The sequence below is a fragment of the Propithecus coquereli genome, unplaced genomic scaffold, assembly GCF_000956105.1.
Source record: "Propithecus coquereli isolate 6110/MARCELLA unplaced genomic scaffold, Pcoq_1.0 Scaffold5, whole genome shotgun sequence".
Classification (NCBI taxonomy): Eukaryota; Metazoa; Chordata; class Mammalia; order Primates; family Indriidae; genus Propithecus; species Propithecus coquereli.
Genome location: NW_012150840.1, coordinates 5832655 through 5855477, shown reverse-complemented (window position 1 = coordinate 5855477; position 22823 = coordinate 5832655). Strand labels below are relative to the sequence as shown.

Sequence of the window (22823 nt, the reverse complement as noted above, 5' to 3'; positions counted from 1 at the left end):
CCTCTCGCGGCGGCGCCGGGGAAGGGGCGGGCAGGGGCCGCCGCCGCCGCTCTCTCCTCCCACCGCCGCGCGCGAGCCCAGCCGCTCCGAGCGGGCGCTGCTCCCGCCGCAGCCGCGCTCCCCGGCGCCGAGCGAGCGGGCGAGTCCGGGGCCCGGCCTCCTTCTGGCCGCCCGCAGCGTCCCCGGGCGGGCGCGGGCCGCGATGGCAGCGGCCGAGCGGGGCTGAGCCCGCCGCCCGCCCGCAGCCCCCGGCCCCTTCCAGCCCCTTCCAGCCCCAGCCATGGCGAAGCAGTACGATGTGCTGTTCCGGCTGCTGCTGATCGGGGACTCCGGGGTGGGCAAGACCTGCCTGCTCTGCCGCTTCACCGACAACGAGTTCCACTCCTCGCACATCTCCACCATCGGTAAGGGGCGGTGGCCCGAGGGCGCCCCACCCTCCCCGCCGGGCGGGTTCCGCGGTCGCCCCCATCCCAGGCCAGGGGGCGATTGTCTGCCCCTTGGGCTAGAGGAGGTGGCGCGGGAGGCCAGGGCGAGGAATAAATCTCGGGGTGAGCGGGCCACCGGCTGGGGACCTGAGCATCGGTCCCTGCAGGCAAGGGTGTCCCTGCTCCCTGCCGTCCGGGACTAGAGCAGGATCTGCGCCCCCTCGCTGGGAAGACTTCCATCCCTCCTATCGAAGGAGAAAATGGGGAGCGGGTGTAGGCCTGGTACCCTGAGTTGGGGCAGCGAGAATCATAGCCACTGAAATAAAATCCCCACGCCCCCAACTGGAGAGGGGGAGGGGAAGTAAAGCTTGTGCTCAGGGAGCAGAGTAACTGAGGTACCCTCACTTCAGGGCGACCCAATGTGGAGCCAGGATGGGGAAGAGAGGAAGGGAGGGTCAAAGGGATTGGTTTCCAGGGTACAGCCATGAAGGTAAGCGCAAGGTAGGACACCTGGAGGAGGCACAGATGAGGGGAGAAGCCACAGTGCAGGAGAAAGGGATGAGCCAGTTGACTCAAGCATTTGTTTTGAGGAAGGCTGAAGAGGGTGGAGGAGTGCCAGGAATACTTGTCCAGACCAGGGGGTTAGAAGGCAGGCAGTACCTGCCTTAGAATATGTCTCTGGTCTGGCAGTGCTGAAGCCTCTGGTTAAAGAGACAAGGCCTGCTGGCATCCTAGACAACACTCTCTTCTAGGAGTGGGTCTGAGGCCTCCCCTCTGAAAGGAACCCTCTTCTGGGAAGTCTGAGCTGAGGAAATTCCACCCCCACCTAACAGATTCCATGCTTCCTCAGCCCTGGAGTAGCCTCTGCATTGCCCAGGCCCCTGGAAACACCTGCTGGCTGGCTGGCTATCCAATCGGAATGCTCTCCTAGAAGTCCCTGCTGCCATCTGGGAGGACCCAGCACTCATCTTCCTCTTGAGGGTTCATCTCCACCCCCACCCTCTCCCCTCCCTCAAAACACACTCTTGCCAAGAGAGAAGAGGGAGCAGATAGAGCCAGGAGGAACAGAGCCTTAACAGAGTTAAGAGGCAGGCTTTGTTGTCAGACAGACCTGGAGACCTCACTTTGGGGCAGAGTGACCTTGAATATCACTTAAGCCTCTGAGCTTTAGTTTCTCATCTGTAGAATGGGTATAATACTGGTACCTACCTCTCAAGGTGTTGTAATGATTAAATGAGATAATGTGCAAAGCACTTAGCACAAAGACACACTGTGAAGCTGGGCAAATGCTGATTGCTCTTACTGTTGTCCTTATCATTGAGCTCATTGGTCTCTTTCTCTCCTTGTTTTGCTATCTTCAAAGAGCTTAGGGTCAGGGAACTCATCCATCTTTCTCAAAGGAGCTATAAGGCAAGCCCCTAGGAGACCCAGGAGCTTGGGCTGGGCCACAGTTTGGATGAGAGACATTTCAGAGAGAAGGGTAAGGTATGGATAGGGAGCCTTGGCCAAGGGGAGGCTGCCTGCTGGGTCAGGTTCAGGGAAGAGGCAGGTGTTGGAGACAGGCATGGGAGTGACAGAGGGAGTGGCAGAGGAACCAGCTGGGGTATGGGGACAGGTTGCAGGCTCTGGGACAAAGGGCAGCAGGTTATCATTTAAGGAAACTTGCAGTGGCTATTTTTGGGATGGGCCTTGTGCCAGGAGCAGCTGAGCTATCTGCAGAGAGCTGTGGGCTGCCTGGGGGCCCCCTGGCTTTTACCTGAAGAGCAGCAGTTTGCACCCTGGGATCCTGGCCACATTCCAAGTCCTAGGAGTAACCTGGGCTTTTCCCCTTGAGGGCCTCCTTCAACCACCTCATTTTAGAAGCTCTTAGGCCTCCTGCTTAGTGTCGTGGCAGTTAGCATCCCCTAGGAGACACGTGTTCGTGTCCTCCTTTTCAGCAGGAAAATGAGGGAACCCCTGTTTCTAAAATACCGGAATGGCCCTCTGAGGCTGGTGCTTTCATTACAGAGAGTCCCTTGCCCCACACCTCCAATCACCAGCCCTTCTTCTTATCTCTTCACCTTGTCATGTCCCTTGTTACAGCTTCTGCCTGCTAATAGGTGGATAGTAGACAGGTCACAGGGACTTCCTCAGAAACTCTCTAGGGAAGACCAGTTTGGGGCAGAGGTAAATCAGTGAACTTGGTAGGGGTGTCTCTGCAGCACCCTCACCCCTGAAGGCCCTTGGGATATTGGTCTAAAACCTGAAGATGGTCCCCAGAGTCCTTCCTCTGCTGCTCATGGCTTGGTCCCCCTTTCCACAAGACTCTTTAGGAGTTTGGGTTCTGTGGAATAGAAAGAAATCTATCTTTCCTCATACCAGCCTTTTGTAACCTGCGCAGCTGCATTTTGTAAATGCTTTCCTATTTAAAACTTAACTAAGGGCTTGTGATTCTACCGTGTCTTGGATCTGTTTTTCAGCATTAACTAAAACCTAAGCGAAGGTGTTGGATGGTCAAGAAAAGCTTTTTCCTTAAGTGATACAGAAAGTTTCCCATGGAGATGGAAGCAGCAGCCAGGAGACAAATCAAGGAGCCAAGGAAATGGGTGCTACCAAGTCCTGTTCATTAACTTTTTTTTCTTTTTTCTTGGAGACAGAGTCTCTCTCTGTTGCCCGGGCTAGAGTGCCGTGGCGTCATCCTAGCTCACAGCAACCTCAAACTCCTGGGCTCAAGCGATCCTTCTGCCTCAGCTTCCCGAGTAGCTGGGACTACAGGCATGTGCCACCATGCCCGGCTAATTTTTTCTATATATATTTTTAGTTGTCCAGCTAATTTCTTTCTAGTTTTTAGTAGAGACAAGGTCTCGCTCTTGCTCAGGCTGGTCTCGACCTCTTGAGCTCAAACTATCCACCCGCATTGGCCTCCCAGAGTGCTAGGATTACAGGCGTGAGCCACCGTTCCCAGCCCTGTTCATTAACTTATTAAAAAGTGTGTGTCCTGCGTGCTAGGCTGTGCACTAAGACCTAGAGATTCCAAGATGAATGATACTCACAGTCACCACTCTCAAGCTGTGCCTTGTCCAAACCATACCCTTTGACCAGACTGGGCATTGACCTAGGCCCCTTGCCCCCTCCCCCAGGGTCTTTTTTTTTTTTTTTTAATGAATGGGGAAAACAAGACAATTCACCAATTAGTGCCAAGATAAACCAGATTCTTGGCTCACCTCATGTTGATGGCACTTCTGTGAGTTACTGTGTACTCCACAAGCCGGTGATATTCCAGAGACAGCCTGCCAGGGAGCAGGGAGGAGACCTCCCTAGACTGAGGCACTGAATGTCCCTCTCCCCATCCGTCTCTTCTTTCTGGCCAGCAGGTGGGGAGGTGGCCCTGCAGCCGGAGCTCTGCTACCGGCGTTCTCTTGCCATGCTGCTGTGCTGGCCCAGATGGGGCTGGGTGCAGAGGGGCGCGGTCATCCCTTTTCTTACCTGTTAAAGAAATTAATCGAGCATTCACCACAAAGTGCCGTGCCAGACATTTTAGAGACATATAGCTGCCTACTTTTTTCTGCCCACAGAAGCCTATAATCTCGTTGGGGAGGCAAGACATAGGCAAAAAGGAGCTATTGCCAAGATGAGATAATATATCTGAAAGCACTTGATGAAACACACTTCAAATGTAAGGGATCGATTAGGATCACTACGGTTACTCTGAACGAAGGTCTTACAGTGGGTATCAGAAGCTAAATTATGACGTGAGATGCGCCATAAAGCAGCCAGCGAATGGTGGTGGGACCATGAGTGCTGTTGCCACGACCAAGTGCTGCCGGGGGTTGGAGAAGGAGAGAGGCCCTGTGGCCTAGAACTGGCAGGGAGGGATGAAGCTAGGCCTCCGTGTGTGGGCTGCTCCTGCAGCAGATGGAGTAGCATGGCAGAGATAACAGAGGTGGGAACCGCGTGGGTGTCCCTGGGACTCTGGGCAGTCTGGCTGCAGCAGAAGAGAGTTTGTAGGAGAAGAGTGAGAACGTTCCTCTGTTTATCTCTCTGTCTCCCAAACTATAAGTGCCTTGAGGGTGAGGCCAAATCTTATTCCTCTTTGTTTTCATAGTTCCCAGTGCAGGGCCAGGCAGACCCCCATCCATGTTGTTAAATTAAGGAGTAAGTGTCGGGACCTGTTGGCAGAGGGCATCGAGGGCCTGGCCAAAGAGGGGGAACATGAGCCTTGGCGATGGTAGAAAAGGGTTTTGAGGAGGGTCCTGACGATGTTGGCTGGGAGCAGGGACACCATCGGAGGGCTGTGGTAGCATCTGGGCATTCAGGCCGCCCACCCGCCTGCTGCACCAACACCCACCTCCACACAGTCGCCTGCCGTAGTTTCCCTCCAGAAGTGGAGAGTGGTTCAAACTCATCAAACCGGCATCCTCTGAAAGGATCATCATGCGACCTGTGCTGTCTGCCCAGGCAGGGAGAAGATGTCCCACATGGACATCTATGTTCAAAGGACCTTTGAGGACCTTTCTGCGCAGTGAAACGGAAGCCGTGAATGCAAACTAAAGGGACTACCCAGAAATTGGTTTTCTCCCTCCCATCCTTGGTCTTCCCTGAGTAGACCTGCCACCTGGTCCCTGGACCTTTTGTTTTAAAGGCCACCCTGGGGCTACACCCCTTCTGGGTGAGGAGGAAGCTGTGGCCTGTGGACTTTCTGGTTGGACTGGTTGGACTCCTGTGGCTTCAGGGCTGCTTTCTCAGGCTGGCTTTGCTGCTGCCCAGTCACCTTGCTCAGGAAGTTCTGTTGGAACTGGCTCTAGCTGCCTGGGGCAAGGGCTTGTGGTGACTGAGGGGGGAGGTCTGAGCCTGGAATTGAGTGACCTAACAGTCACTGGGGCACATGCTTGGGCACTAGGGCCCTGGGGGCTGCGGGTTTCCAGATTGAGAGGAGCTGGGTACACGTGCAGGGTGACAGTTGTGGAGGGTCAGGGCTGGGTCTGGCGCTGCCCTGCATTGGCAGGTCTTAGCTCCCCTCTAGCCCTCGAGCCTCTCCCACCCTGTTCCTAGGCCCTGTAGGAAGGAAGGGAAGGTGAGAAGTGAGTAGAATGGGAAAAGCCCAGGCTGTAGCCTCACTGCCTCTATGACATTCAGGCACTTAGGTAACATCTTTGTGCTTAGTTTCTGCCTCTATAAATTGAAGACAGTAACAGAATATTACTTAAAGGTTGTGAAGATTACAGAGGCTAATGGATACAAAGCACTTGGCAGAGCCCTCAGTAAAATGTAGCAGCCATCGTCATCATCACCTTATTATTATTATTATTATTCCTGGCTTATAAGAATGTTGTAGAGATTAATAAACTGTCAACAGTGTGCTGAGAGGTCATGCTCTCCCTCACTTGTGCATTCGGTCACTCGGACACTATCTACTGAACACCGCGTGTGCCAGGCGCTGTGCCGCGAGCTGAGGATACGGGGTGAACAAAACAGAAACCGGGGGCCGGATTACAGTGCAGGGGAGCACAAGTAGGCTCTGTGTTTCGTTTCAGTTTCTGCCCCAGTACCCCCATTGCCCTGGCAGTGCCAGCATCTGAGAAGGAAGTGGGAGGTGGTGAGGAGGTACAAGGCCATCAGGTGACTCAAGGGGCAGGGGTGGCTCTGCCTCAAGGGTCAGGCCTCTGTTCCTCCTTCTGACATAGGCTAAGACCCAGCCACCCTCACCTTCCCCAAGGACACGATCCCTGGAAAGAACATGTCTGAAACCCGCAGAGGGTTTCAGCCAATCTATGCGACATCCACAGATCTGCAGATTCACCCACGGCTTGGAGCACTGGGTTCCCTCCTGCTTCTCTGCACTCCCTGGTTTCTGTTCCTTCCGCCTCCTCGCCGCCACCTCCCTCCTTCCCAGACAGGTTGGCGATGAGCTTTATAACATGAAAGTTGATATTTGGCCATTACCCTTCTACCCTGATCACTAGCTCTTCTCAGAGTGCCGCCTTCTGTAATCCAATATTTGCACCAGTTTCCCTGTAAAACTGCCAGTTTTCTGTACAGGCCTCTGAGCTCTCCTTGGCTGTCCTGCCTGGCCAGTGAGCTTTGTCAAGGAGGCACAGGGCTTCCTGGACATTTGATTCCTCCCACTGAGGAGGAAAGGGCTAATCATCAACCCCATTTTATAACTGGGAAAAGCGAGGCCCCGAGAGAAGTTATGACTCCCGTCTTGCATGGAGGTGATCCAAACTTGAACTGTCCCTTGTCCTCCAGTTTCTCCAGACTGGCTTTGGGCACGCCCTTTGTCCCAGAAGTCCCTTCTGCAGGCTGCCACGTGGAACCTCTCTCCTGCGAGCCGAGGGGGAGAGGGCGAGTGCCCCTTCCCACGTGGGGGCTCGGGGACTGAGGGGTGGCCGTGCCCCCACTGCTGGCACGTTCTGCTCCCTTTGCACGACCCCCTGAGGGAGAGTCAGGCCTGTGACAGAGGAGTTGGGGGAGGGCCTCTGAGGATGTTGTCCCCATCACCATTATGATCACAGGTTTACTGAGAACTCGGTGACTGTGGCACTGTGCTCTAAAGGCAGGGCCAGCAGGTGACTTTGAAATGTGGGTATATTCTCTGGTCACTGTCCCTAAACTTTTCTCCCTGCTGATCTTTTCTCCAGGTGTGTACTGACTTCATTCATTTATTCATTCACTCATTCATTTTTTCTTTTTTCAACTCCATCGAGTGATATTTAGTGATCTCCCTCCTGCCACGCATTGAGAATATGAAATGAATAAGATGCTGCTTTGCCCTCTGGGAGCTCCCAGTGTAGCTGGGGAGTCAGGCATCCAAACCACCTCAGAATATTATGCAGAAGAAATGTCAGGATGCTTTGCAATCACAGAGTAGTGAGAAATCCCTCCTGGGGAGGTTGGTGAAGGCTTCAAAGAGGAAGTGACATTTAAGTGAGGTTATGAAGACTAAGTAGGATTCCCCAGGGGACAAGGGGGTGGGGAAGAGCCTTGAGAATGGGGCTGCTGCTCTTCAGCCTGGCTGGGGCCAGCTGGGAGCGGCCACGCCATGGTCATACCAGCTTCAGCTCCAGATCCTTGCTAGGAGCTTGCTTTGCGGCTCTGGGTGAGGGCAGAGGCACCTGGAGGCCCTCTTCTTCCCTGAACCTTTGCTGCCGGTCAGCGCAGCCCTGCCTGTGATGCTGGCGCAGGAGGAGGCAGCTGCAGGAATGAGGGGTCGGTGGCCTGGCAGGTCTTGGATGCCTCAGTGGTGCCCCTGCCACCCAGCAGGCTCAGGGAGGGGAGGCCCAGGTGCAAGGTCTGCCAAAGGGGAGAGGGGCGGGTGGCTGGAGCACACTGCACATGTCACAGAGGCTCTCGGGATCCTTCAGATCTCTTCCCTGCTGGTGCCTTCTTGTCATTCAGGTCTCACCTCAAATGTCACTTCCTTTAAAAGGCCTTCTCTGACCAGCCAGTCTAAAGTAGCTTGCACACGGGTCGCTACTGCTGCTCCTGCTTTTGCTTTGTAACACCCACTGCTCTCTGAAGTTAGGCATTAGTTACTTACCTGTCTTCCGCTCTAGAATGGAAGCTCCCTGACAACAAAGATCTTTCTGTGTTGTTCACTGCTTGTCTCCTAGTACCTAGCTTAGTTCTTGGCACATAGTAAGCATTCAGTAGCAGTTTGAATGAATGAGTGAACAAATGAATGAATGCATGCATGCATTTTCCTAGAGGACTCTTGCTCTTCCCTGAGGGAAGTTGCAGGTAGTATCGTTTTCTTGGGACTCGTAAGACAGTGAAAAGCTCACCATGCTAGGCGCGGGTTTGGGAATGTGAGAAGAGAGGGGTATTCTGCAAGGGTGAACTTTCTAGTAGTTTTTCACTCTTCTGCTCAGAGACCTGTCATAGGAGAAGCTCAGACATAGCAGGGAGTGAGAAAGGGCCTCCTGTGATCCCTGTGTGTGTGGGGTCTTCCTCAGTGTATGCAGAGGTGAGGGGTCGGTGTCTTAGACTAGGGTCAGGGTTATCTGTGGTTTGGGTCACTGCTGGTGTCAGAGGATGCCCATCAGCTCCACCTTCCGGGACCACGTCTGCATCCAGGGGCTCTGAGTTAGGAGCTTCTAGGGCTCGAGCACTGGGGCCATCCATTCCTTCCAGCGTCCGGAGAGTGCGTGTTTGACTGGGAAACCCTTCTGTGTGATGACAGCCCCTGGGGTCTGTGGTCCAGGGTCTCCAAAGACTGACCCTTCAAGATTTTTTATATGTGAATGTGGTGGCCCCCAGAGTTGTCCTGGTCCCCCTTTCTTGACTGTCCTATGTTGAGCATGTGTGTGTGTGTGTGTGTGTGTGTGTGTGTGTGTGTGTATGCACACATCTGTTTGAGATTTGAACAAGAAACAGTATCACTCTGAAATCTCGAGTATCTCTTGTGGGTGGTCATCTGAATCAGAGCCCTTGACCCCAGTGCTCTAGACGTTAAAACACAGCCTTGGAGTGAGTTAGAAGATCTGGGTTCTGTCTGCCAAGACCCAGGCCCCTTGTTTTATTTCTGCTTCCCATCGCTCCCAGAGCAAGGCGGTGAGAGTGCTAATGCATTTTTGTTCAGAGAGCCCGAGTCCACGTTTCCCCAGAGTGGAGCCAGCGTGAGGGACAGTGTGCAGCTCTGCAGAGGAGAAAGTCGGGCGGCATGCAGGCCAGGGCAAGCTGGGAGTCTGCAGACAGAAGGACAGGACGAGCGAGGGGCAGGTCTGGGCACAGGTGCCCCCATGCTGTGAGGGCCGCTGTGAGCCAGGACCCCTTGTCTCGCTCCGTCTCCCAGCCCTCCCTGTCTGTCGTTCTCCTCCCTGTCCTTCACCTGTCCTTAGCTGGGGGGAGATGGCATTATTGGTCTCCTGATACATTCTTTGCTGAGAGAAGAGGGGTTTCAAATGGTATTACTGTGATGCCTTGTTTGGGTGACAAAGTCAGGCAACCACCTCCCCTGGGGTCTACCTTTTCCTAAAGTTTGTTTTAGGGTTGCTCAGGGGTGACCTCTTTGGAGGTGCCCTCCTGCCACAACCTGCAGGAGCTCCACATGTCAGCACATGCTGACTTCCTGCAGGGGGAGGGGATGGGGCATTCCTGGGACTGGTGCTTGGTAAGTGGAGCCAGTGCGGCTGGAGATTGGGTGTCTGCTTTGGGTTTCAGGTGTATTGAGTTGTTTCTTGTGGAGTCTCATTGCTAATGAAAAGGCTCAGGTCACGCTGCTGGGCCTTTGGGCTGTGGTTGATCATGGTGATAACGTCTGGCACCCAGAAGCAGTCCTGTTTCCACTGAAGCATGTGGCACTTGGCAGGCAGGCACGCTGGCACCTGACATTAACCCATGAGGTGCTGGCCCGGCCCACCAACAGGCACACCCTACCTGTGCCAGAATTTAGGTTGTGGCCAGACTCTAGGAGCCATCTGGGCTCTACCAGGAGTGGCATTTTCTCTTCTCATTGAAACATTCTGGCTTAATGCTAGCTCATTGCCGCACCCTCCACCCTCTCCCCAACAGGAACCTCTTCCCCTCCCACCTACTTCCCAGGGCTCTCGGCCATTCCCCATGCTGGGTCTCTGGGCTCCTAATCTCATCCTTCCCTGAGGGAGATCGATAGCTGCTTCTGCTACTCTTCATAAAGCTCTGTGTGCCAGACCCTGTGTTATGGATTTGATACCTTTTGTGACATCAGAGATTATCGCCCCCATGGCCAGGTGAGGAGACAGGCAAAGAGAGGCTAACTGGCTTTCCTAAGACCATGCAGGTAATTAGTGGTAAAAGGCAGGATTGCAAACAAGTCTGACCTCCTGATCGCGTTCTCAGTGGCCACGCTGCTGTGTCTTGAGCCGCACTTCCTCCACGCTCTAGGGCTTTCTTTGGAGGCAAACGGTGATGGGAAGGAGTGTTCTCTTGTCTGGATGTGCCCTTTCTCCTTTCCACAGTCTTCATAGCACCTCCTCTGCGAGACTGGAGATGCGGTCAGCTCTTCCCCGTTTACCTGCCCAAGGTGAGCTGTCTCAGGGCCGAGTGAGTGCCAGGCATCTCCCCTGGTCCTGCCCCCGCCCCCCGTGCCCAGAGGAGGGCCTCTCCTGTCCTCCCATTTCTCCCAGGGCAGTGCCAGCCCTGCACTCCAGGCTCCAGGTGTGGCCTGGCAGTCACAGGGGCTGCTGCTGGGGGGGCAGAGGCCACACAGCCAGGAACACAGCAGGAAGAGTGAAGGGCCTGGGGCTGCCTCAGGCCACAGCGACATGTTGAGAGCAGCACCGTCCATGGGTATGTCAGGACCTGGCACAGTCACTTAACTGAGGAGCTTTTCTCGCCAGTGTCTGTGAGGTGTTCACATGGGTGCTCTTGAGCCACGGGCACCCAGCTCTCCATATGCTTTCTGGGGCAGAGGTTCCTTTCGCGGAATTGCTTTTGTGCCTGGCACTGTGCTGGCACAGGGGCTGAGATTTAAACAAACAAGCAAACAAAACAAAACTTTGTAAGGCACAAAATATATTCTCTGCCTCTTGGTTCTTTATGTCTAGTTGGGGCTAGAAGACAAAAAACAGAGGATAGTAAGGAGTGGGGAGCGTTATTTTAGACGTCTTCCTCCCGGCCCCGCAGCCAAAGCGTCTCTTGCCCCCAGTGTGGGGGAGCCACTAGGCAGCAGTGGACAGCCACAGGCTGTGAATCTTTAGGCAACCCTGAGGCGCTCCCAGATGTCACTAAGAAAAGGGGCATGTGCTGTGTGGATACCCAGGGGCTGAACGTGGTGTCTGGACTGGCGGCTATGCCGGGACCCAGCGCACCCAGCTCCAACTCCAGCCAGCATGCCCGTCATCTTCAGGCCGCCCTACTTCTCTCTGAGTGTCTGTCTGCCTCCTGCTCCTCTCACTGCCAACTGGCTCGTCCCCTCTGCCCTGTCTGGAGGGAGCTGGTTTGATCAGCTTAGCTAACTCCCTTGTCCCTGCTGGCCAGGTCACCTGCAAGCCCATGCACGGTCCTGTCAGAAGCTGCTTCTGCACAAAGAACATGCTGCACCCAGCCCTGCTTCCCCGAGCAGGAGTTTTGGGCTGATATTCTAGCCAGAGAGGGACACTGGGTGTGGCAGACACCATGCTGGACACATGCTGTGCTGGGAAAAACAATGAGTTGCTCACTGTGCTTGGGGTACTTGGTCGGGAGAGGGCCCTGTTTCTGACTTTCTCCTCCTGGGCCCCTAGGGTCCCCACGAACCTCTGCTGGAGCTAAGTAGAGGTGGTTTGCTTGTTTCTTAACACTATCAACCCTGTTCCTTTTGTACCCAGGAAAGGAAGTAGACGCTGTCGTAGGGACACTGTCAGGGTGATGAATCTGGGCGTACTGCAGTCATGAACTATCTCAAGGAGCAAGGGTGTCCCTGAAAATAGGTTATGGTGGGTGTCTTAGTCAGTCAGGGCTACTATAACAAAAGACCTTAGACTGGGTAACTTATAAACAACAGAAATTTACTGCTCACAGTTTGGGAGGCTGGAAAGTCCAAGATCAAGGCCAGCAGATTTGGTGTCTGATGAGGACTGCTCTCTGCTACAAAGGTGGCACCTTCTAGCTGTGTCCTCATGTGGCAGAAGGTAAAAGGGGGCGAACAAGCTCCCTCGGGCCTCATCTGCAGGGCCACTGATCCCATGCATGAGGGCTCCACCCTCGTGACCAAATCCCCTCCCAGTGTCACTGCACTGGGGATTAAGTTTCAACACATGAATTTTGGAGAGACACAGACATTCAGACCATAGCAGCAGGCTCGCTCCGTGTGCACCCACTGCCTCACTTCCAGATGCTTCATAGTATCAGAATGGGTATGCCGGGGTGTGAGTCAACAAGCAGTAAGATTCATTAGCCTCAAAGGGCTGGAAGCCACTGGTCGAGGGAAGAGCAGCCTGGGTAGGTTTTCAGAGACCAGTTTTCCAGTCTGGCTCAGCGTGGGATGTGGGAGCAGGCATAAGTTTCCTGGCCTGTCTGGGCCTCTCTCTGGCAGTGCCCATTCCTGCCTTCTTCCCAGGGCTCGGGGCTCCACAGCCAAGGGGTGTGCTATAAAGACAAGTAGTGTTAATAGCATGGGCTTTGGGTGTGGTTCTGCTTGGAGCTGTGCTAGATGGTGGTTCTCTTTTTTTTTTTGAGACAGTCTCACTCTGTCACCTGGGCTAGAGTACAGTGGTGTCAGCCTAGCTCACAGCAACCTCAAACTCCTGGGCTCAAGCTCGAGTGATCCTCCTGCCTCAGCCTCCCAAGTAGCTGGGACTACGGGCGTTCACCACCATGCCCAGCTAATTTTTTGTTTGTTTGTTTCTATTTTTAGTAGAGATGGGTCTCACTCTTGCTCAAGCTGGTCTCAAACTCCTGACCTCAATTGATCTTCCCTCTTCGGCCTCCCAGAGTGCTAGGGTTACGGGCGTGAGCCACTGTGCCCTTCCTAGATGGTGGTTCTCAGACTTCAATGTGCATAAGCCTCAGCATGGCTGGGTGAGCCCTGAGAATCTGCATTTCTGACAAGCTCCCTGATGATGTTGGTGCTGCAGGTCCCTAGACGCAAGGGTATCTGGTAGCAAAGGACAAGTCTTTAATTCCTTCCACTTCAGGGGTTCTCTGGGACAGTTTTCCTGGCTGCTCCCGGGAAGCCTTTATTCAGCAGAGGGAAGGTGGGAATGAGAGAACTGCAATGTGTTAGGTGCTTTGCCTACATCGTTGAATTTATACCCCACGGCAACCCTTACGAGGCGAGTGTCTCGTTCTACAGATAGGAAAGTTAAAGCCGGGAGAAGTTAAGACTTGCTTGAAGTCACACGGCAAGTGCCAAACCCAGGATTCAATGCCAATGGATGTCTCCTCTACTACATTAGAGCTCCTGAACTTTCCTCTACCTAAAAATCACCCACAGTGCTGTCAACAATACAGGTTTCTGGGCCTCACTCTCAAATTATGATTCCGCAGCTCTAGGCAAGTCAAGGTAGCTGTGTTTTTTAAAAAAATCGCCCTGGGTAATTATAAAGCTGAGGATGTGCAAAGCACACCTGGAGAAACGACACCCTGTGTTGCCGCTCCGGACACTGCAGGTGCAGGATTCATCCGAATGTGCTTCTCCAGCTTAGGCACGTGTGAGAACCGCCTGAGATCGTGTGGAACAGAGGCCTGAGCTGCAGGGCTGAGGCAGGGCCCGGGAATTTGCATTTCTAACAAGTCCCAATGCTGCCGCTGCTGCCGCTGCAGGTCTAGGGATGCACTTTGAGAAGCGCTGTCCTAGAAGCTTGCTACTCAGGAGTGTGATCCACCGGCTCCAGCGGAGCTTCGTGCAGACCTCAGGCCTTACCCCACACCTGCTGCATCAGAATCTGCATTTTAACACTGTCCCCAGCTGATTCGTGTGCACCTTAAAGTTTGGCTGCCTTGGAGGAGACAGAACGCGAAAGCACCGGGGGTAGAAGTAGATGGAGAACATCTTTTCTTCCCACGGATACGGAAGATGCAGCAAAGAGGGGCACTGAGGGGTGTGCCCCAGATGGGGTGATGAGGACAGAGGAGAGGTGAGACTTGGGAAGAAGAACAGAGGACTGTTCTCAGGGAAGGCAGAGAGACAGGAAACTGCAGAAGAGAAGTGGCCTTAGAGGAGAGGCTTCAGCAGGTGCCTTTCTCTGGGCCATGGAACAGTGGAGAAGGTACCCTGTGGAGAGCACGGGGCTGGGGAGGGGGCGCCCTGGGGCTGATGCCTTCAGCCGGGAGGACAGTGGCTATGGGGATGTGATAGGTGGACACACATGTGAGTAAAGCATTTGCTGAGCAGCTGTGAGGCCAGCTGAGGTGAGAGAGCAGGAGTCTGTAGGGGACAAAATAAGGCCAGTGGTTGACTTTGTCCTGCATTTCTGAGCAGTGGAAAAAACCAGCAGCCATGCAGGGAGAGGGAAGGGGCCAGGGCGTGAGTGGTAGGTGACACCGTGGGGGGCCCAGGGTGTGTGGGAATGGAGAGCAGAAGGAACAGATGCCACTTGAAGTTCCTGGGGCTGTTAACCTTTTTTAAATTTAAAAAGGGGTGAGTGGGCAGGGAGGGAGGAAAGTCTTTCTAAAGACATAGACTTACTCTGTTTCTTTCATCAAATGTTAGTACGTATGAATAACCAAAATGGAAGCAGTTTACTTCTCGGAGATGTGAAGACAAATTTTATCGGGCGGCCAGTAGGGCCTAGGTTGCAAGATGGTGGGGGGGTGTGGATGGGGGCTGTGAGCCCCAGAATTCCCCAGCCTCAGTCCCTGGCCACACAGCTAAGAAGTGAGGGAGGAAGTGAGATGGAATCACAGCCCAGCCTCACTTCCAGTGTCGTCCCTGTCTCCTTGTCGGTCCTGCCTCTGGTAGCAGTCGCCTGCTTTCCTCTCTCCCTCCGTCCCGCTTAGTATTGGAAGCTCCTCTTCCAGCAAAGCCCTTCTCAAGGCCCCGCAGGGAGACAGGAAACTAAGCAGGGTTAAGTCTGCCTAGTGAACACTTAACTCTCTCTCATTCCCCCAGGAAACAGTGCGAAGGTTCATGCATGGGCTCTGGCAGGAACAGGTCTGTGTTTGAATCTCTGCACTTGCTGTGCTGACCTTGGCTAGTTATTCACCTCTCGGGGCCTTTGCTTCCTTTCCACTTGGCTCTGTAAGAGCGGGGACCATGTCTTTTTCACTGCTCTGTTGCACCGAGCACTGTGCAGGGCACGTAGTTCCCATAAATGTTCATGGAAGACATAAAACCTTCTCTTTCCCTGCTCCCCTTGTGACCGCTTTGCACAAGGCACTGTCCTTAACCAGGCTTGCTAGGCTGGTATGAGGACAAGCTAGGTTTATTATAAAATGAACAAAATTTCTGGTTCTGCTTGGAAGAATGCCCTATATACCACGAAACAGAATTTTTTGATTCCCTTCCATGCCAGGTATTAGGGAGAAGCAAATTCCTGGTAACTGTTTATCCAGGCAGGAATAAGGGTGCCTGCCTCCCACCAAGGCCAGGTGCCTCTCTCCTTCTTCCCTCCTCCCCTTTCTCTGCACACATGGAAGAATGGCAGCCAGACATTGCCCATTTGGAAAAGTACAACTCAGTAGATATGAATCAGCTTGGGCAGGCGAAAAATGATTCATGTCTGACCAACTTGATTTAGTTCAGGTTGCCTGTTCTGAATCTTTTTCTCTCTTGTAATTAAATGATGATTGGTCTCAGTGGTGGGAAGAAAGAGACAGAATTTAGTCTGTATTTGCAGAAAGCTGGGGACAGGATGAATAAGGGGAGATGTTTTCCTGTTTGGCAAATAACCAATGCAGAAGTGGAACGGCAGAGGTGTTGGGGATGCTGGCATCTTGGGGGCCTTCTGGGCTGGGCAGTGCAGCCTAGGGACGGGCTGTCCAGAACTCTGCCTTTAGCTGTGGCTAAAGATGTCCACTCCTAACCTGGCTCCAGGGAGCTTAATTAACCCACTAGACACAGCTCTTGAATCACTGGGCACTGTGCTTGGGTACAGTTAAGGTTGGGGAGATTGAAACATCTCCCTTCTTCACTTTGTCGTCACTCAGAATCAGGCCTGCTGCAGCTGCTGGTGCTGACTTCTCCTGCTGCAAATTTCCCCAAATAGGTCTCTGCCCTGGGCTCCTTTGCCAAATCCCTTGTGTTCCTGTGTCTTGTGGCAGCTTAGCTCCTCCAGCCCATGGGCAGAGGGGCTGAGAACTCTGCACTTCCTGTCCCTCACCCAGTGACATGTCATGCCACTGCCTCTTCTGGGCATATGTTAGTCACTCGTGAGCACCCGCTATGTACCAGGCGCTGTGCTAGGTTATGATGGCTGCGATTGATTGGGCCAGGCACTGTATCTCATTTGGTCTTCTCAGCAACCCTGTGAGATGATTGGCAATGTCCCCAGTGAAGACTTTACTGACCAGGAGATGGAGGCTCAGTAAAGCAAGGTGCCCAAAGTCACAGCTGTGCATTAAGTGGCCAGAGTTGGGACTTCAAGCCCATGCTCCTTCTAGTAAACAGCAACAGTAAACAGGACTTAGCAACAACAGATCCACGGAGGCCTTGCTGGGCTTTTGCTGGGTGCCAAGGCTTCATGCCCAGCCATGGTTGAAACGGTCCGCATGCCTTCCCCGCGTTCCCAAACAGCACCGCAACCCCTCCTGGTTGTTGGCAAGATGGAGAGAGAGAGAGAACAGGCAAATAAGGTGGGCTGCGATTCCCAGGGATCAGAATTCCAGGAAGGATAAATACAAGTGGTTCTCTCCAGAACTATGAGTAGGAAGACCCCAACCTCACTCTGCCTCCCCATGTCCCCCAAGCCCTTTAATGTCATCAACTTTCAGCTCAGGGAGAAAGGAAAGCCCCGTTCAAAGCTCCAGACACTTCTTTAGAATCAGTTTTTGGTTAAAGAAGGCCCTTGCCTCATCTCCTCTCTTTGCCAAATTAAACCAAAACGAAATCCCTTCAAATGTGAGTGCACAGAGCTTTTCCCACTCACTTCTCACCTTCTTGCTTCTTCCTTTCTCCAGGTGTTGACTTTAAGATGAAGACCATAGAGGTAGATGGCATCAAAGTGCGGATACAGATTTGGTGAGTTGGGGATGAGGAGAAGGAGGAGATGACCCTGGGCTGCTGCTTGGCTGCCACTGTCATGCGTATGATCCCCAGGCTTCATCCGGGATAACTAGCCACCTCTATGATGGAGAGACGCGAAGTCTCAGAAGCCTATCTCTGCTCATGTGAGCCTTAATGGCTAATCTCTTTCTTCAGAAACTTTATGGGATTGACCACAAGTCACCCAAGGGCAGGAACTAGAAGGGATTGGCAAACTACTGTGAGTTTGTCTTAGAATTAGGCTGTGCCCTTTTTCCTTGGGCTGTGGTGCCCTGTGGTTAAGTTGGAAGAGGGCGGGCTACTCCCCATCACTTAGGGTGGGACCAGGCGAGAGTTCCATGGTACAGCACAGTGCAGTTTCCACAAGCAGCCACAGGGTGCCACTGTGGCTCCTTGGCCTGGAGGCCTTGGAAGCACTGGCTTTGCCAGCGGCTAGAGCTACCTCCCGGTTCCAGAATAGCATGGGCATCGCCTTCAGAGGTCCCACAGGGACTGGAGGTGTAGCAGCATCCCTCCCCAACCTCCGCCCAGCCAAATCTGGCCACAATGGCCCAGTTCTAGAGGGAGCTGTCCGAGGCCCAGTTATGGTTGTGGCTCCTGATATCTGCCAGGGGGGCATTTGTCAGGAGGGGCTAGGGCCCTGCAGACCTCCTCAGCACCGGTACAGATGACCAAGCCTCCGGCTGCAGAGTCAGGTGTGTTTTCCTCCCTTTAGGGATATAAGCACCCCTGATTTTTTTACCCCACACCTCCCCAGTGTTTCCTGCAAGGGCAAAGGGTCTCCCAGCTCTGCTCCTCCCCTCCCTACCCTGCTCCTCTGACGGACTGGCTTTGTACTGCAGGGACACGGCGGGGCAGGAGAGATATCAGACCATCACAAAGCAGTACTATCGACGGGCCCAGGTGAGCCACCCTTTTTGGGGTCTGAAAGTGAGAAGCCACCCACATTCCTAGCACTGGGTGTTTGAGATTTCTGTGCCACTGGCCCCCAAAATAGGGCCCTCAGACCGCCTGCCGGGGAGGGAGCTCAGGGCCATCTGTCAGTTGTTCACTGACCATGCATTCATCAGTTATTCCCAGAGCACTTACTGCAGGCAGGCCCCAACTTCCACCTCCAGCCTGGGCCAAAGGTCCAGGTCAGAGCACGTGGTGCCTCTCCACCCCAGAGAGTTCTGTGATGGGTCTAGGAAGTGGCAGTGGGGGAGCGGGGTCTGAGAGAGAAGGAGACGTTTCTGGATGCCAAGAAGGGAGAGTGGAACCCAACCTTTAAGGTGCCGCAGCCCTTGCTGTCCCCGTGACTGTGCTCTCTCTGTGTGCATCCACCTCCCCGTCTTTCTTTTCTTCTCTCTCTCTCTCTCTCTCAGGGAATATTTTTAGTCTACGACATTAGCAGCGAGCGCTCTTACCAGCACATCATGAAGTGGGTCAGTGACGTGGATGAGGTAGGAGATGCCGCCTCACCACCGGTGGGGGGAGGGGAGAGGGTTCCTCAGAGGGAAGGTGAGGCCAGGGCCCGACGCGAGGGCTGGTGAGTAAATGCCTCTAGGAACCCTTGCCTTCCACAGCCCTGGGTGAAGACCTGCTGGTGAATAAGACTTGGGGAAGAGGCTGAAGCTGGCACGCCCTCACACTCCTTACCACGCCAGGCCTCCATGGCTGTGTCCTCCCTGGAAACGAGTTAGTTCCAAGTCTGCCCTGTGAGCAGCTTCCTTCCTGAAATCTCAGGTGCAGGTGGAGTTGCACAATTGCAGTTCTAGTCCTGGCTCCGCACAATAGCTGTACAGCCTTGAGCTAGCCATTTGGACTCCCTGGGTCCCCAGTTAGTCATCTTTAGAATGAGGGCTGGACTCCAGTCCAGTGTCCCTTCCAGCTCAGATACCAATCGTGCAAGGAAGCACCAGTGTTAGCAGAGCATCTCCTGCCCTAAGCTGTCTCCAGGACCCCCCTGGCATCAGTTATGGCACTTGCGGGGGAGCCTGGCACCTGCATCTAGTCAGCCCACCCTGTCCCTAGGCTCTTCAACTCGGTGGTGCTTTGGAGGCCAGTACAGATGGTGTGGGGGATGGGCAGGAAGGGTGGCACCCACTGACGGTTCTGCCCATCCTTTGTCCCCAGTATGCACCAGAAGGTGTCCAGAAGATCCTTATAGGGAACAAGGCTGATGAGGAGCAGAAACGGCAGGTGGGGAGAGAGCAAGGGCAGCAGGTACGTCCATCCCGGGTGCTCTGCCGCACGTCCAGGGCCAGTCCTGAGCGTGGGGACCCAAGAGTGTGAATGTGTTTGCCAGCAGAGGGTCCTCCCACACGTTCCTGCACCCTGAGGACTAGTGGAGTGGCTATGCTCAGCGGGTGTCCTCTCTGTCCTTCAGGTCAGTGGTTTGGGGTCCATCCACAAACAAAGACCTCTTGGGCAACTCTCCCACATCCAAGTTCCCAAAAGCAGGATTGCCTTCTGCTTAAGAGGTCATCCATCCCTGGGTTAGTGATGAGGAAGGACTTCAAGTTGCTGATGTCTCTAACAGCATCCTGGCACAGCTGCCATTTTCCAGTCAGGAAACAGATCTCCCATCCCACCCCGTCCCTCATTATGCCTGGAAAGAGGCAGGAAGAAAAATGGGGGGAGGAAGGCTGCTGTTTGAGAAGCCCCAGGGACAGAGAGGGTAGGAGGGTAGGAGGATGGGGCTGGGGCAGTGGCCAGGCTGCAGGGAGATCATCTTCCCAGAGCACAGAAAGGAAGAGGGATATTTCTCAGACAAGTCATCCACCTGCTCCATGGGCCTCAAGAGCTTTTCTCTTCCTCTTCAGTCAATAGCTTTCCATTAGCACTTAAAACAAAATTGATTTTTTTGATATAAAAAATAATACATGGTCATTGACAAATTCGAAAGTAGAGGCAAAGCCTACTTGAATAATAGTATTTATTGAGTACCGCATGTGTGGCGTTGAGCTAAGCAAGTGCTTTTAGGTGTATGACCCCATTTAATCATTCCACAAGCTCGGATGATAGACACTATCAGGCCCCTTTGACGGAAGATGAAGCCAGGGCTTAGGGAGCACCAGTAACTTGCCCAGGGCTGTGCAGCTGCTAAGTGGCAGCCCTGGTAGTCTGGTCTGGGGCTGTTGGACTCAGAGCCCCTGCTTGTCACCAATGTGCCGTGCTGCACAACAGCTTGGTGTCTTTGTCTCCTGATACACAACGTGTGTGTGTTGAGGGGTGGGCGGGTTGGGGAGGTGTATTTGTGGAGCCTCTGCCCCCACCTCTGCCAGCCTATGTCTTAGAGCTCCCAGTGTGGTCGGAGAAGTTATCTGCTCTGGGAGATTGTCACTACGTAGCACGGTCTGTGAGTGCAATGGCAGAAGGGTGTGCCTGGTGGCGTGGGCACCTCCCTTCCCTTACTGACTCTCTTTCAGAAATGTCCTTCTCTTGCAGCTGGCTAAGGAGTATGGCATGGACTTTTATGAAACAAGTGCCTGCACCAACCTCAACATTAAAGAGGTGAGAGCCCTGGTGACCAGCTGTCTGCTCCTGCTGGCTGAGTCCAGCAAGGTGGGGAGGTGAGAGGTAGAGCCCCAGGATAAGATGGGCCTCACGTGTTGCCCAGGGGCTGAAGAGAGGACGCTGGACTAACCTGTGCCCTTGGTTTCCAGTCGTTCACGCGGCTGACGGAGCTGGTGCTGCAGGCCCACAGGAAGGAGCTGGAGGGTCTCCGGACACGTGCCAGCAACGAGTTGGCGTTAGCAGAGCTGGAGGAAGAGGAGGGCAAACCTGAGGGTCCAGCGAACTCTTCCAAAACCTGCTGGTGCTGAGAGTCCTGCGTGGGGCACCCCACACGGCGCCCTCTTCCCTCAGGAGGCCTGTGGGCAGACGGGGGAGCCTGGCTTCACCCTGCTGCTGCCCTCTCATTTGATGACCCTGTGGAATGCCAGTAGCTGCCACTCCCCCTGCCTAGCCCTGAGAGCAGCTCTGCTGTCATCCCCGAGCAGCCTTTGCCCCAGCCCCTCCACCCTGGAGTGGTGCCCTTGAGCCTGTTCCCCCAGCCACGGGCCTGCTCTGACCCCAGAACGTGCCGCGAGCACCGTGTCACCGCCCCGCGCTCCCCAGGCAACGTGGAGTCAAGGCCCCTGCAAGGCTCCTTCTTTCTCGGTGCGTTTTGTCTCCTCTGGTTTTTCTCCCTTCTCCCCACGGGTCTTTCTCCAGCCCCTTCCCCTCCGGTGTGTTTCGCATCAAAGCCCCTCCTGCCACTTTCCCTGTACGTCCTGCCGTGTGGCTGCAGCTGCAGTGCTTTCCTTTCCTCCCGACCCTGTCCAAGGGAACGGACCCAGGCTCATGGGAACAGGCCATCCGCTGCTCCAGGGAGAGCCCCCCACCCTGTTCTGTGGGTGGGCCAAAGGCTATAGGGTGCTGCTTCCTCCTCCCCTCCCCACCGTCCCTCTCCCGCCATGGGCCAGCCTCCCCAGTGACCTGGGAAAGCGGAACATCAAGGTAGGAAGGAAACACCGACCTGGTGGTCCTCCAGCCTGGGGCTGTCCTACCTCTACTTGCTCCCCCTCCCTGAGCTCTGGCCTTGCTTGGCTGTCCGCCTGCCTCATTGGGGAACTGAGCTCAGAGGCAGGTGCTTCAGAGATGGAAAATAAGTGATGAGGGGTGGCAGGGATAAAAAGTCACCTCCATTGTCTACCTCCCATGCAGCGTGTACACATTTTCTCTCCATCTGGGCTACTGAATTTAAAGATGTGGACCAAGGCCTGAGGGTACTCCAGGGACAGGGAAAGCCCTGGGGCCAGTGGCACTGTGAAGCCCACCGTGCACTTGAGGGGAGGAGCATTTGGGAATGAAGGACTAGCTCCTACGGGTCAGGTTAAGAGCAAGGGAGAGCTGGCCAGGGACAGCATTTTGCAAAGCAGAGGGGAAAATGGCAGCAGGACCTCCTGGGCCCCATCTTCCATTTCTGGGGTAAGAAGAGTGTTTCCCCAGACATCCTGGCAGAGGACTGAGCCCAGCCTTCAGCTCTCAAGGTTCTCCTGGGATCCACAGTTTGTGGGAGAAGGGCAGTGTCTTCATGAGAAGAGAGAAGGCAGGCCCTGGGTGGAAGTGCTTGGTGCTGTTCTCTTCAGCCTTTGAGACAAGTGCTCCTCCTGCCCTCTGGCTCCTGAGTAGGCTTGAGGGTTTGCCAACTGCACTGTGGCTGCAGGTGGAGAGAAGAGGACTCCCTCCTCCAGAGCTCTGTGTTTCAGAAGTTTCTTTAACCCCATATGGCCCAAGAGTAGCTTGAAGGAGGCCCATCGAAAAGGAACGAGACATTTACCAGCCCTACTAGGATTCCTCCTCACCTTTCCCAGGTGGTAGAGGCCTAGGTCCGAGGGTCGTTCGTACATTAGCTGTGCTACGTGGCTGGGGCTGGAGCCAAAACAAAGAACCGCACATCTGGGCATCGAGCATTCACCAACCAAGGGCCCGAATCCAGGGCGCACTCGTGAGGGATAAGAACCCCACTTCCTTACTCCTCCAAGAAAGGGGCTGGGGATAAAACCACCAAACCTTTCCTCCTGGCTCTTATTGAACCAGGACACAAGCCAGCAGGAGAGGGTGGCTCAGGATTTCGGAGTGGGTTAAGTTAGATGGAGGAAGGAAAAGGGCAGGAATAGTTATAAATCCTCGGGTGTCAAGACCTATGCAGCATCACGCAGGGGCTGGGAAGGCCAGCCTTCAGCCAGGGGCTCAAGAGAGATGTATGAGGCACTGGCTCCTGCCTGCGATCGGTATTGCAGCTTTGCAGAGGACCAGGCAGAGCCCCATTGGCTTTCTCTCCTAGCCCC

At 54.3% G+C, this 22823-nt stretch overlaps 1 protein-coding gene across 1 annotated transcript; it reads left to right on the top strand.

The window, feature by feature from the left end:
* The first annotated feature begins 205 nt into the window (after positions 1–205).
* Positions 206–20866, top strand: RAB15 (RAB15, member RAS oncogene family). Its single transcript, XM_012656178.1, has 7 exons — positions 206–404; positions 16923–16983; positions 17850–17910; positions 18372–18449; positions 19123–19212; positions 20437–20502; positions 20655–20866. The coding sequence occupies exons 1-7, from the start codon at positions 281–283 to the stop codon at positions 20811–20813; spliced, it is 639 nt and encodes a 212-aa protein (XP_012511632.1). The 5' UTR covers positions 206–280; the 3' UTR covers positions 20814–20866.
* The last annotated feature ends 1957 nt before the right edge of the window (positions 20867–22823 follow it).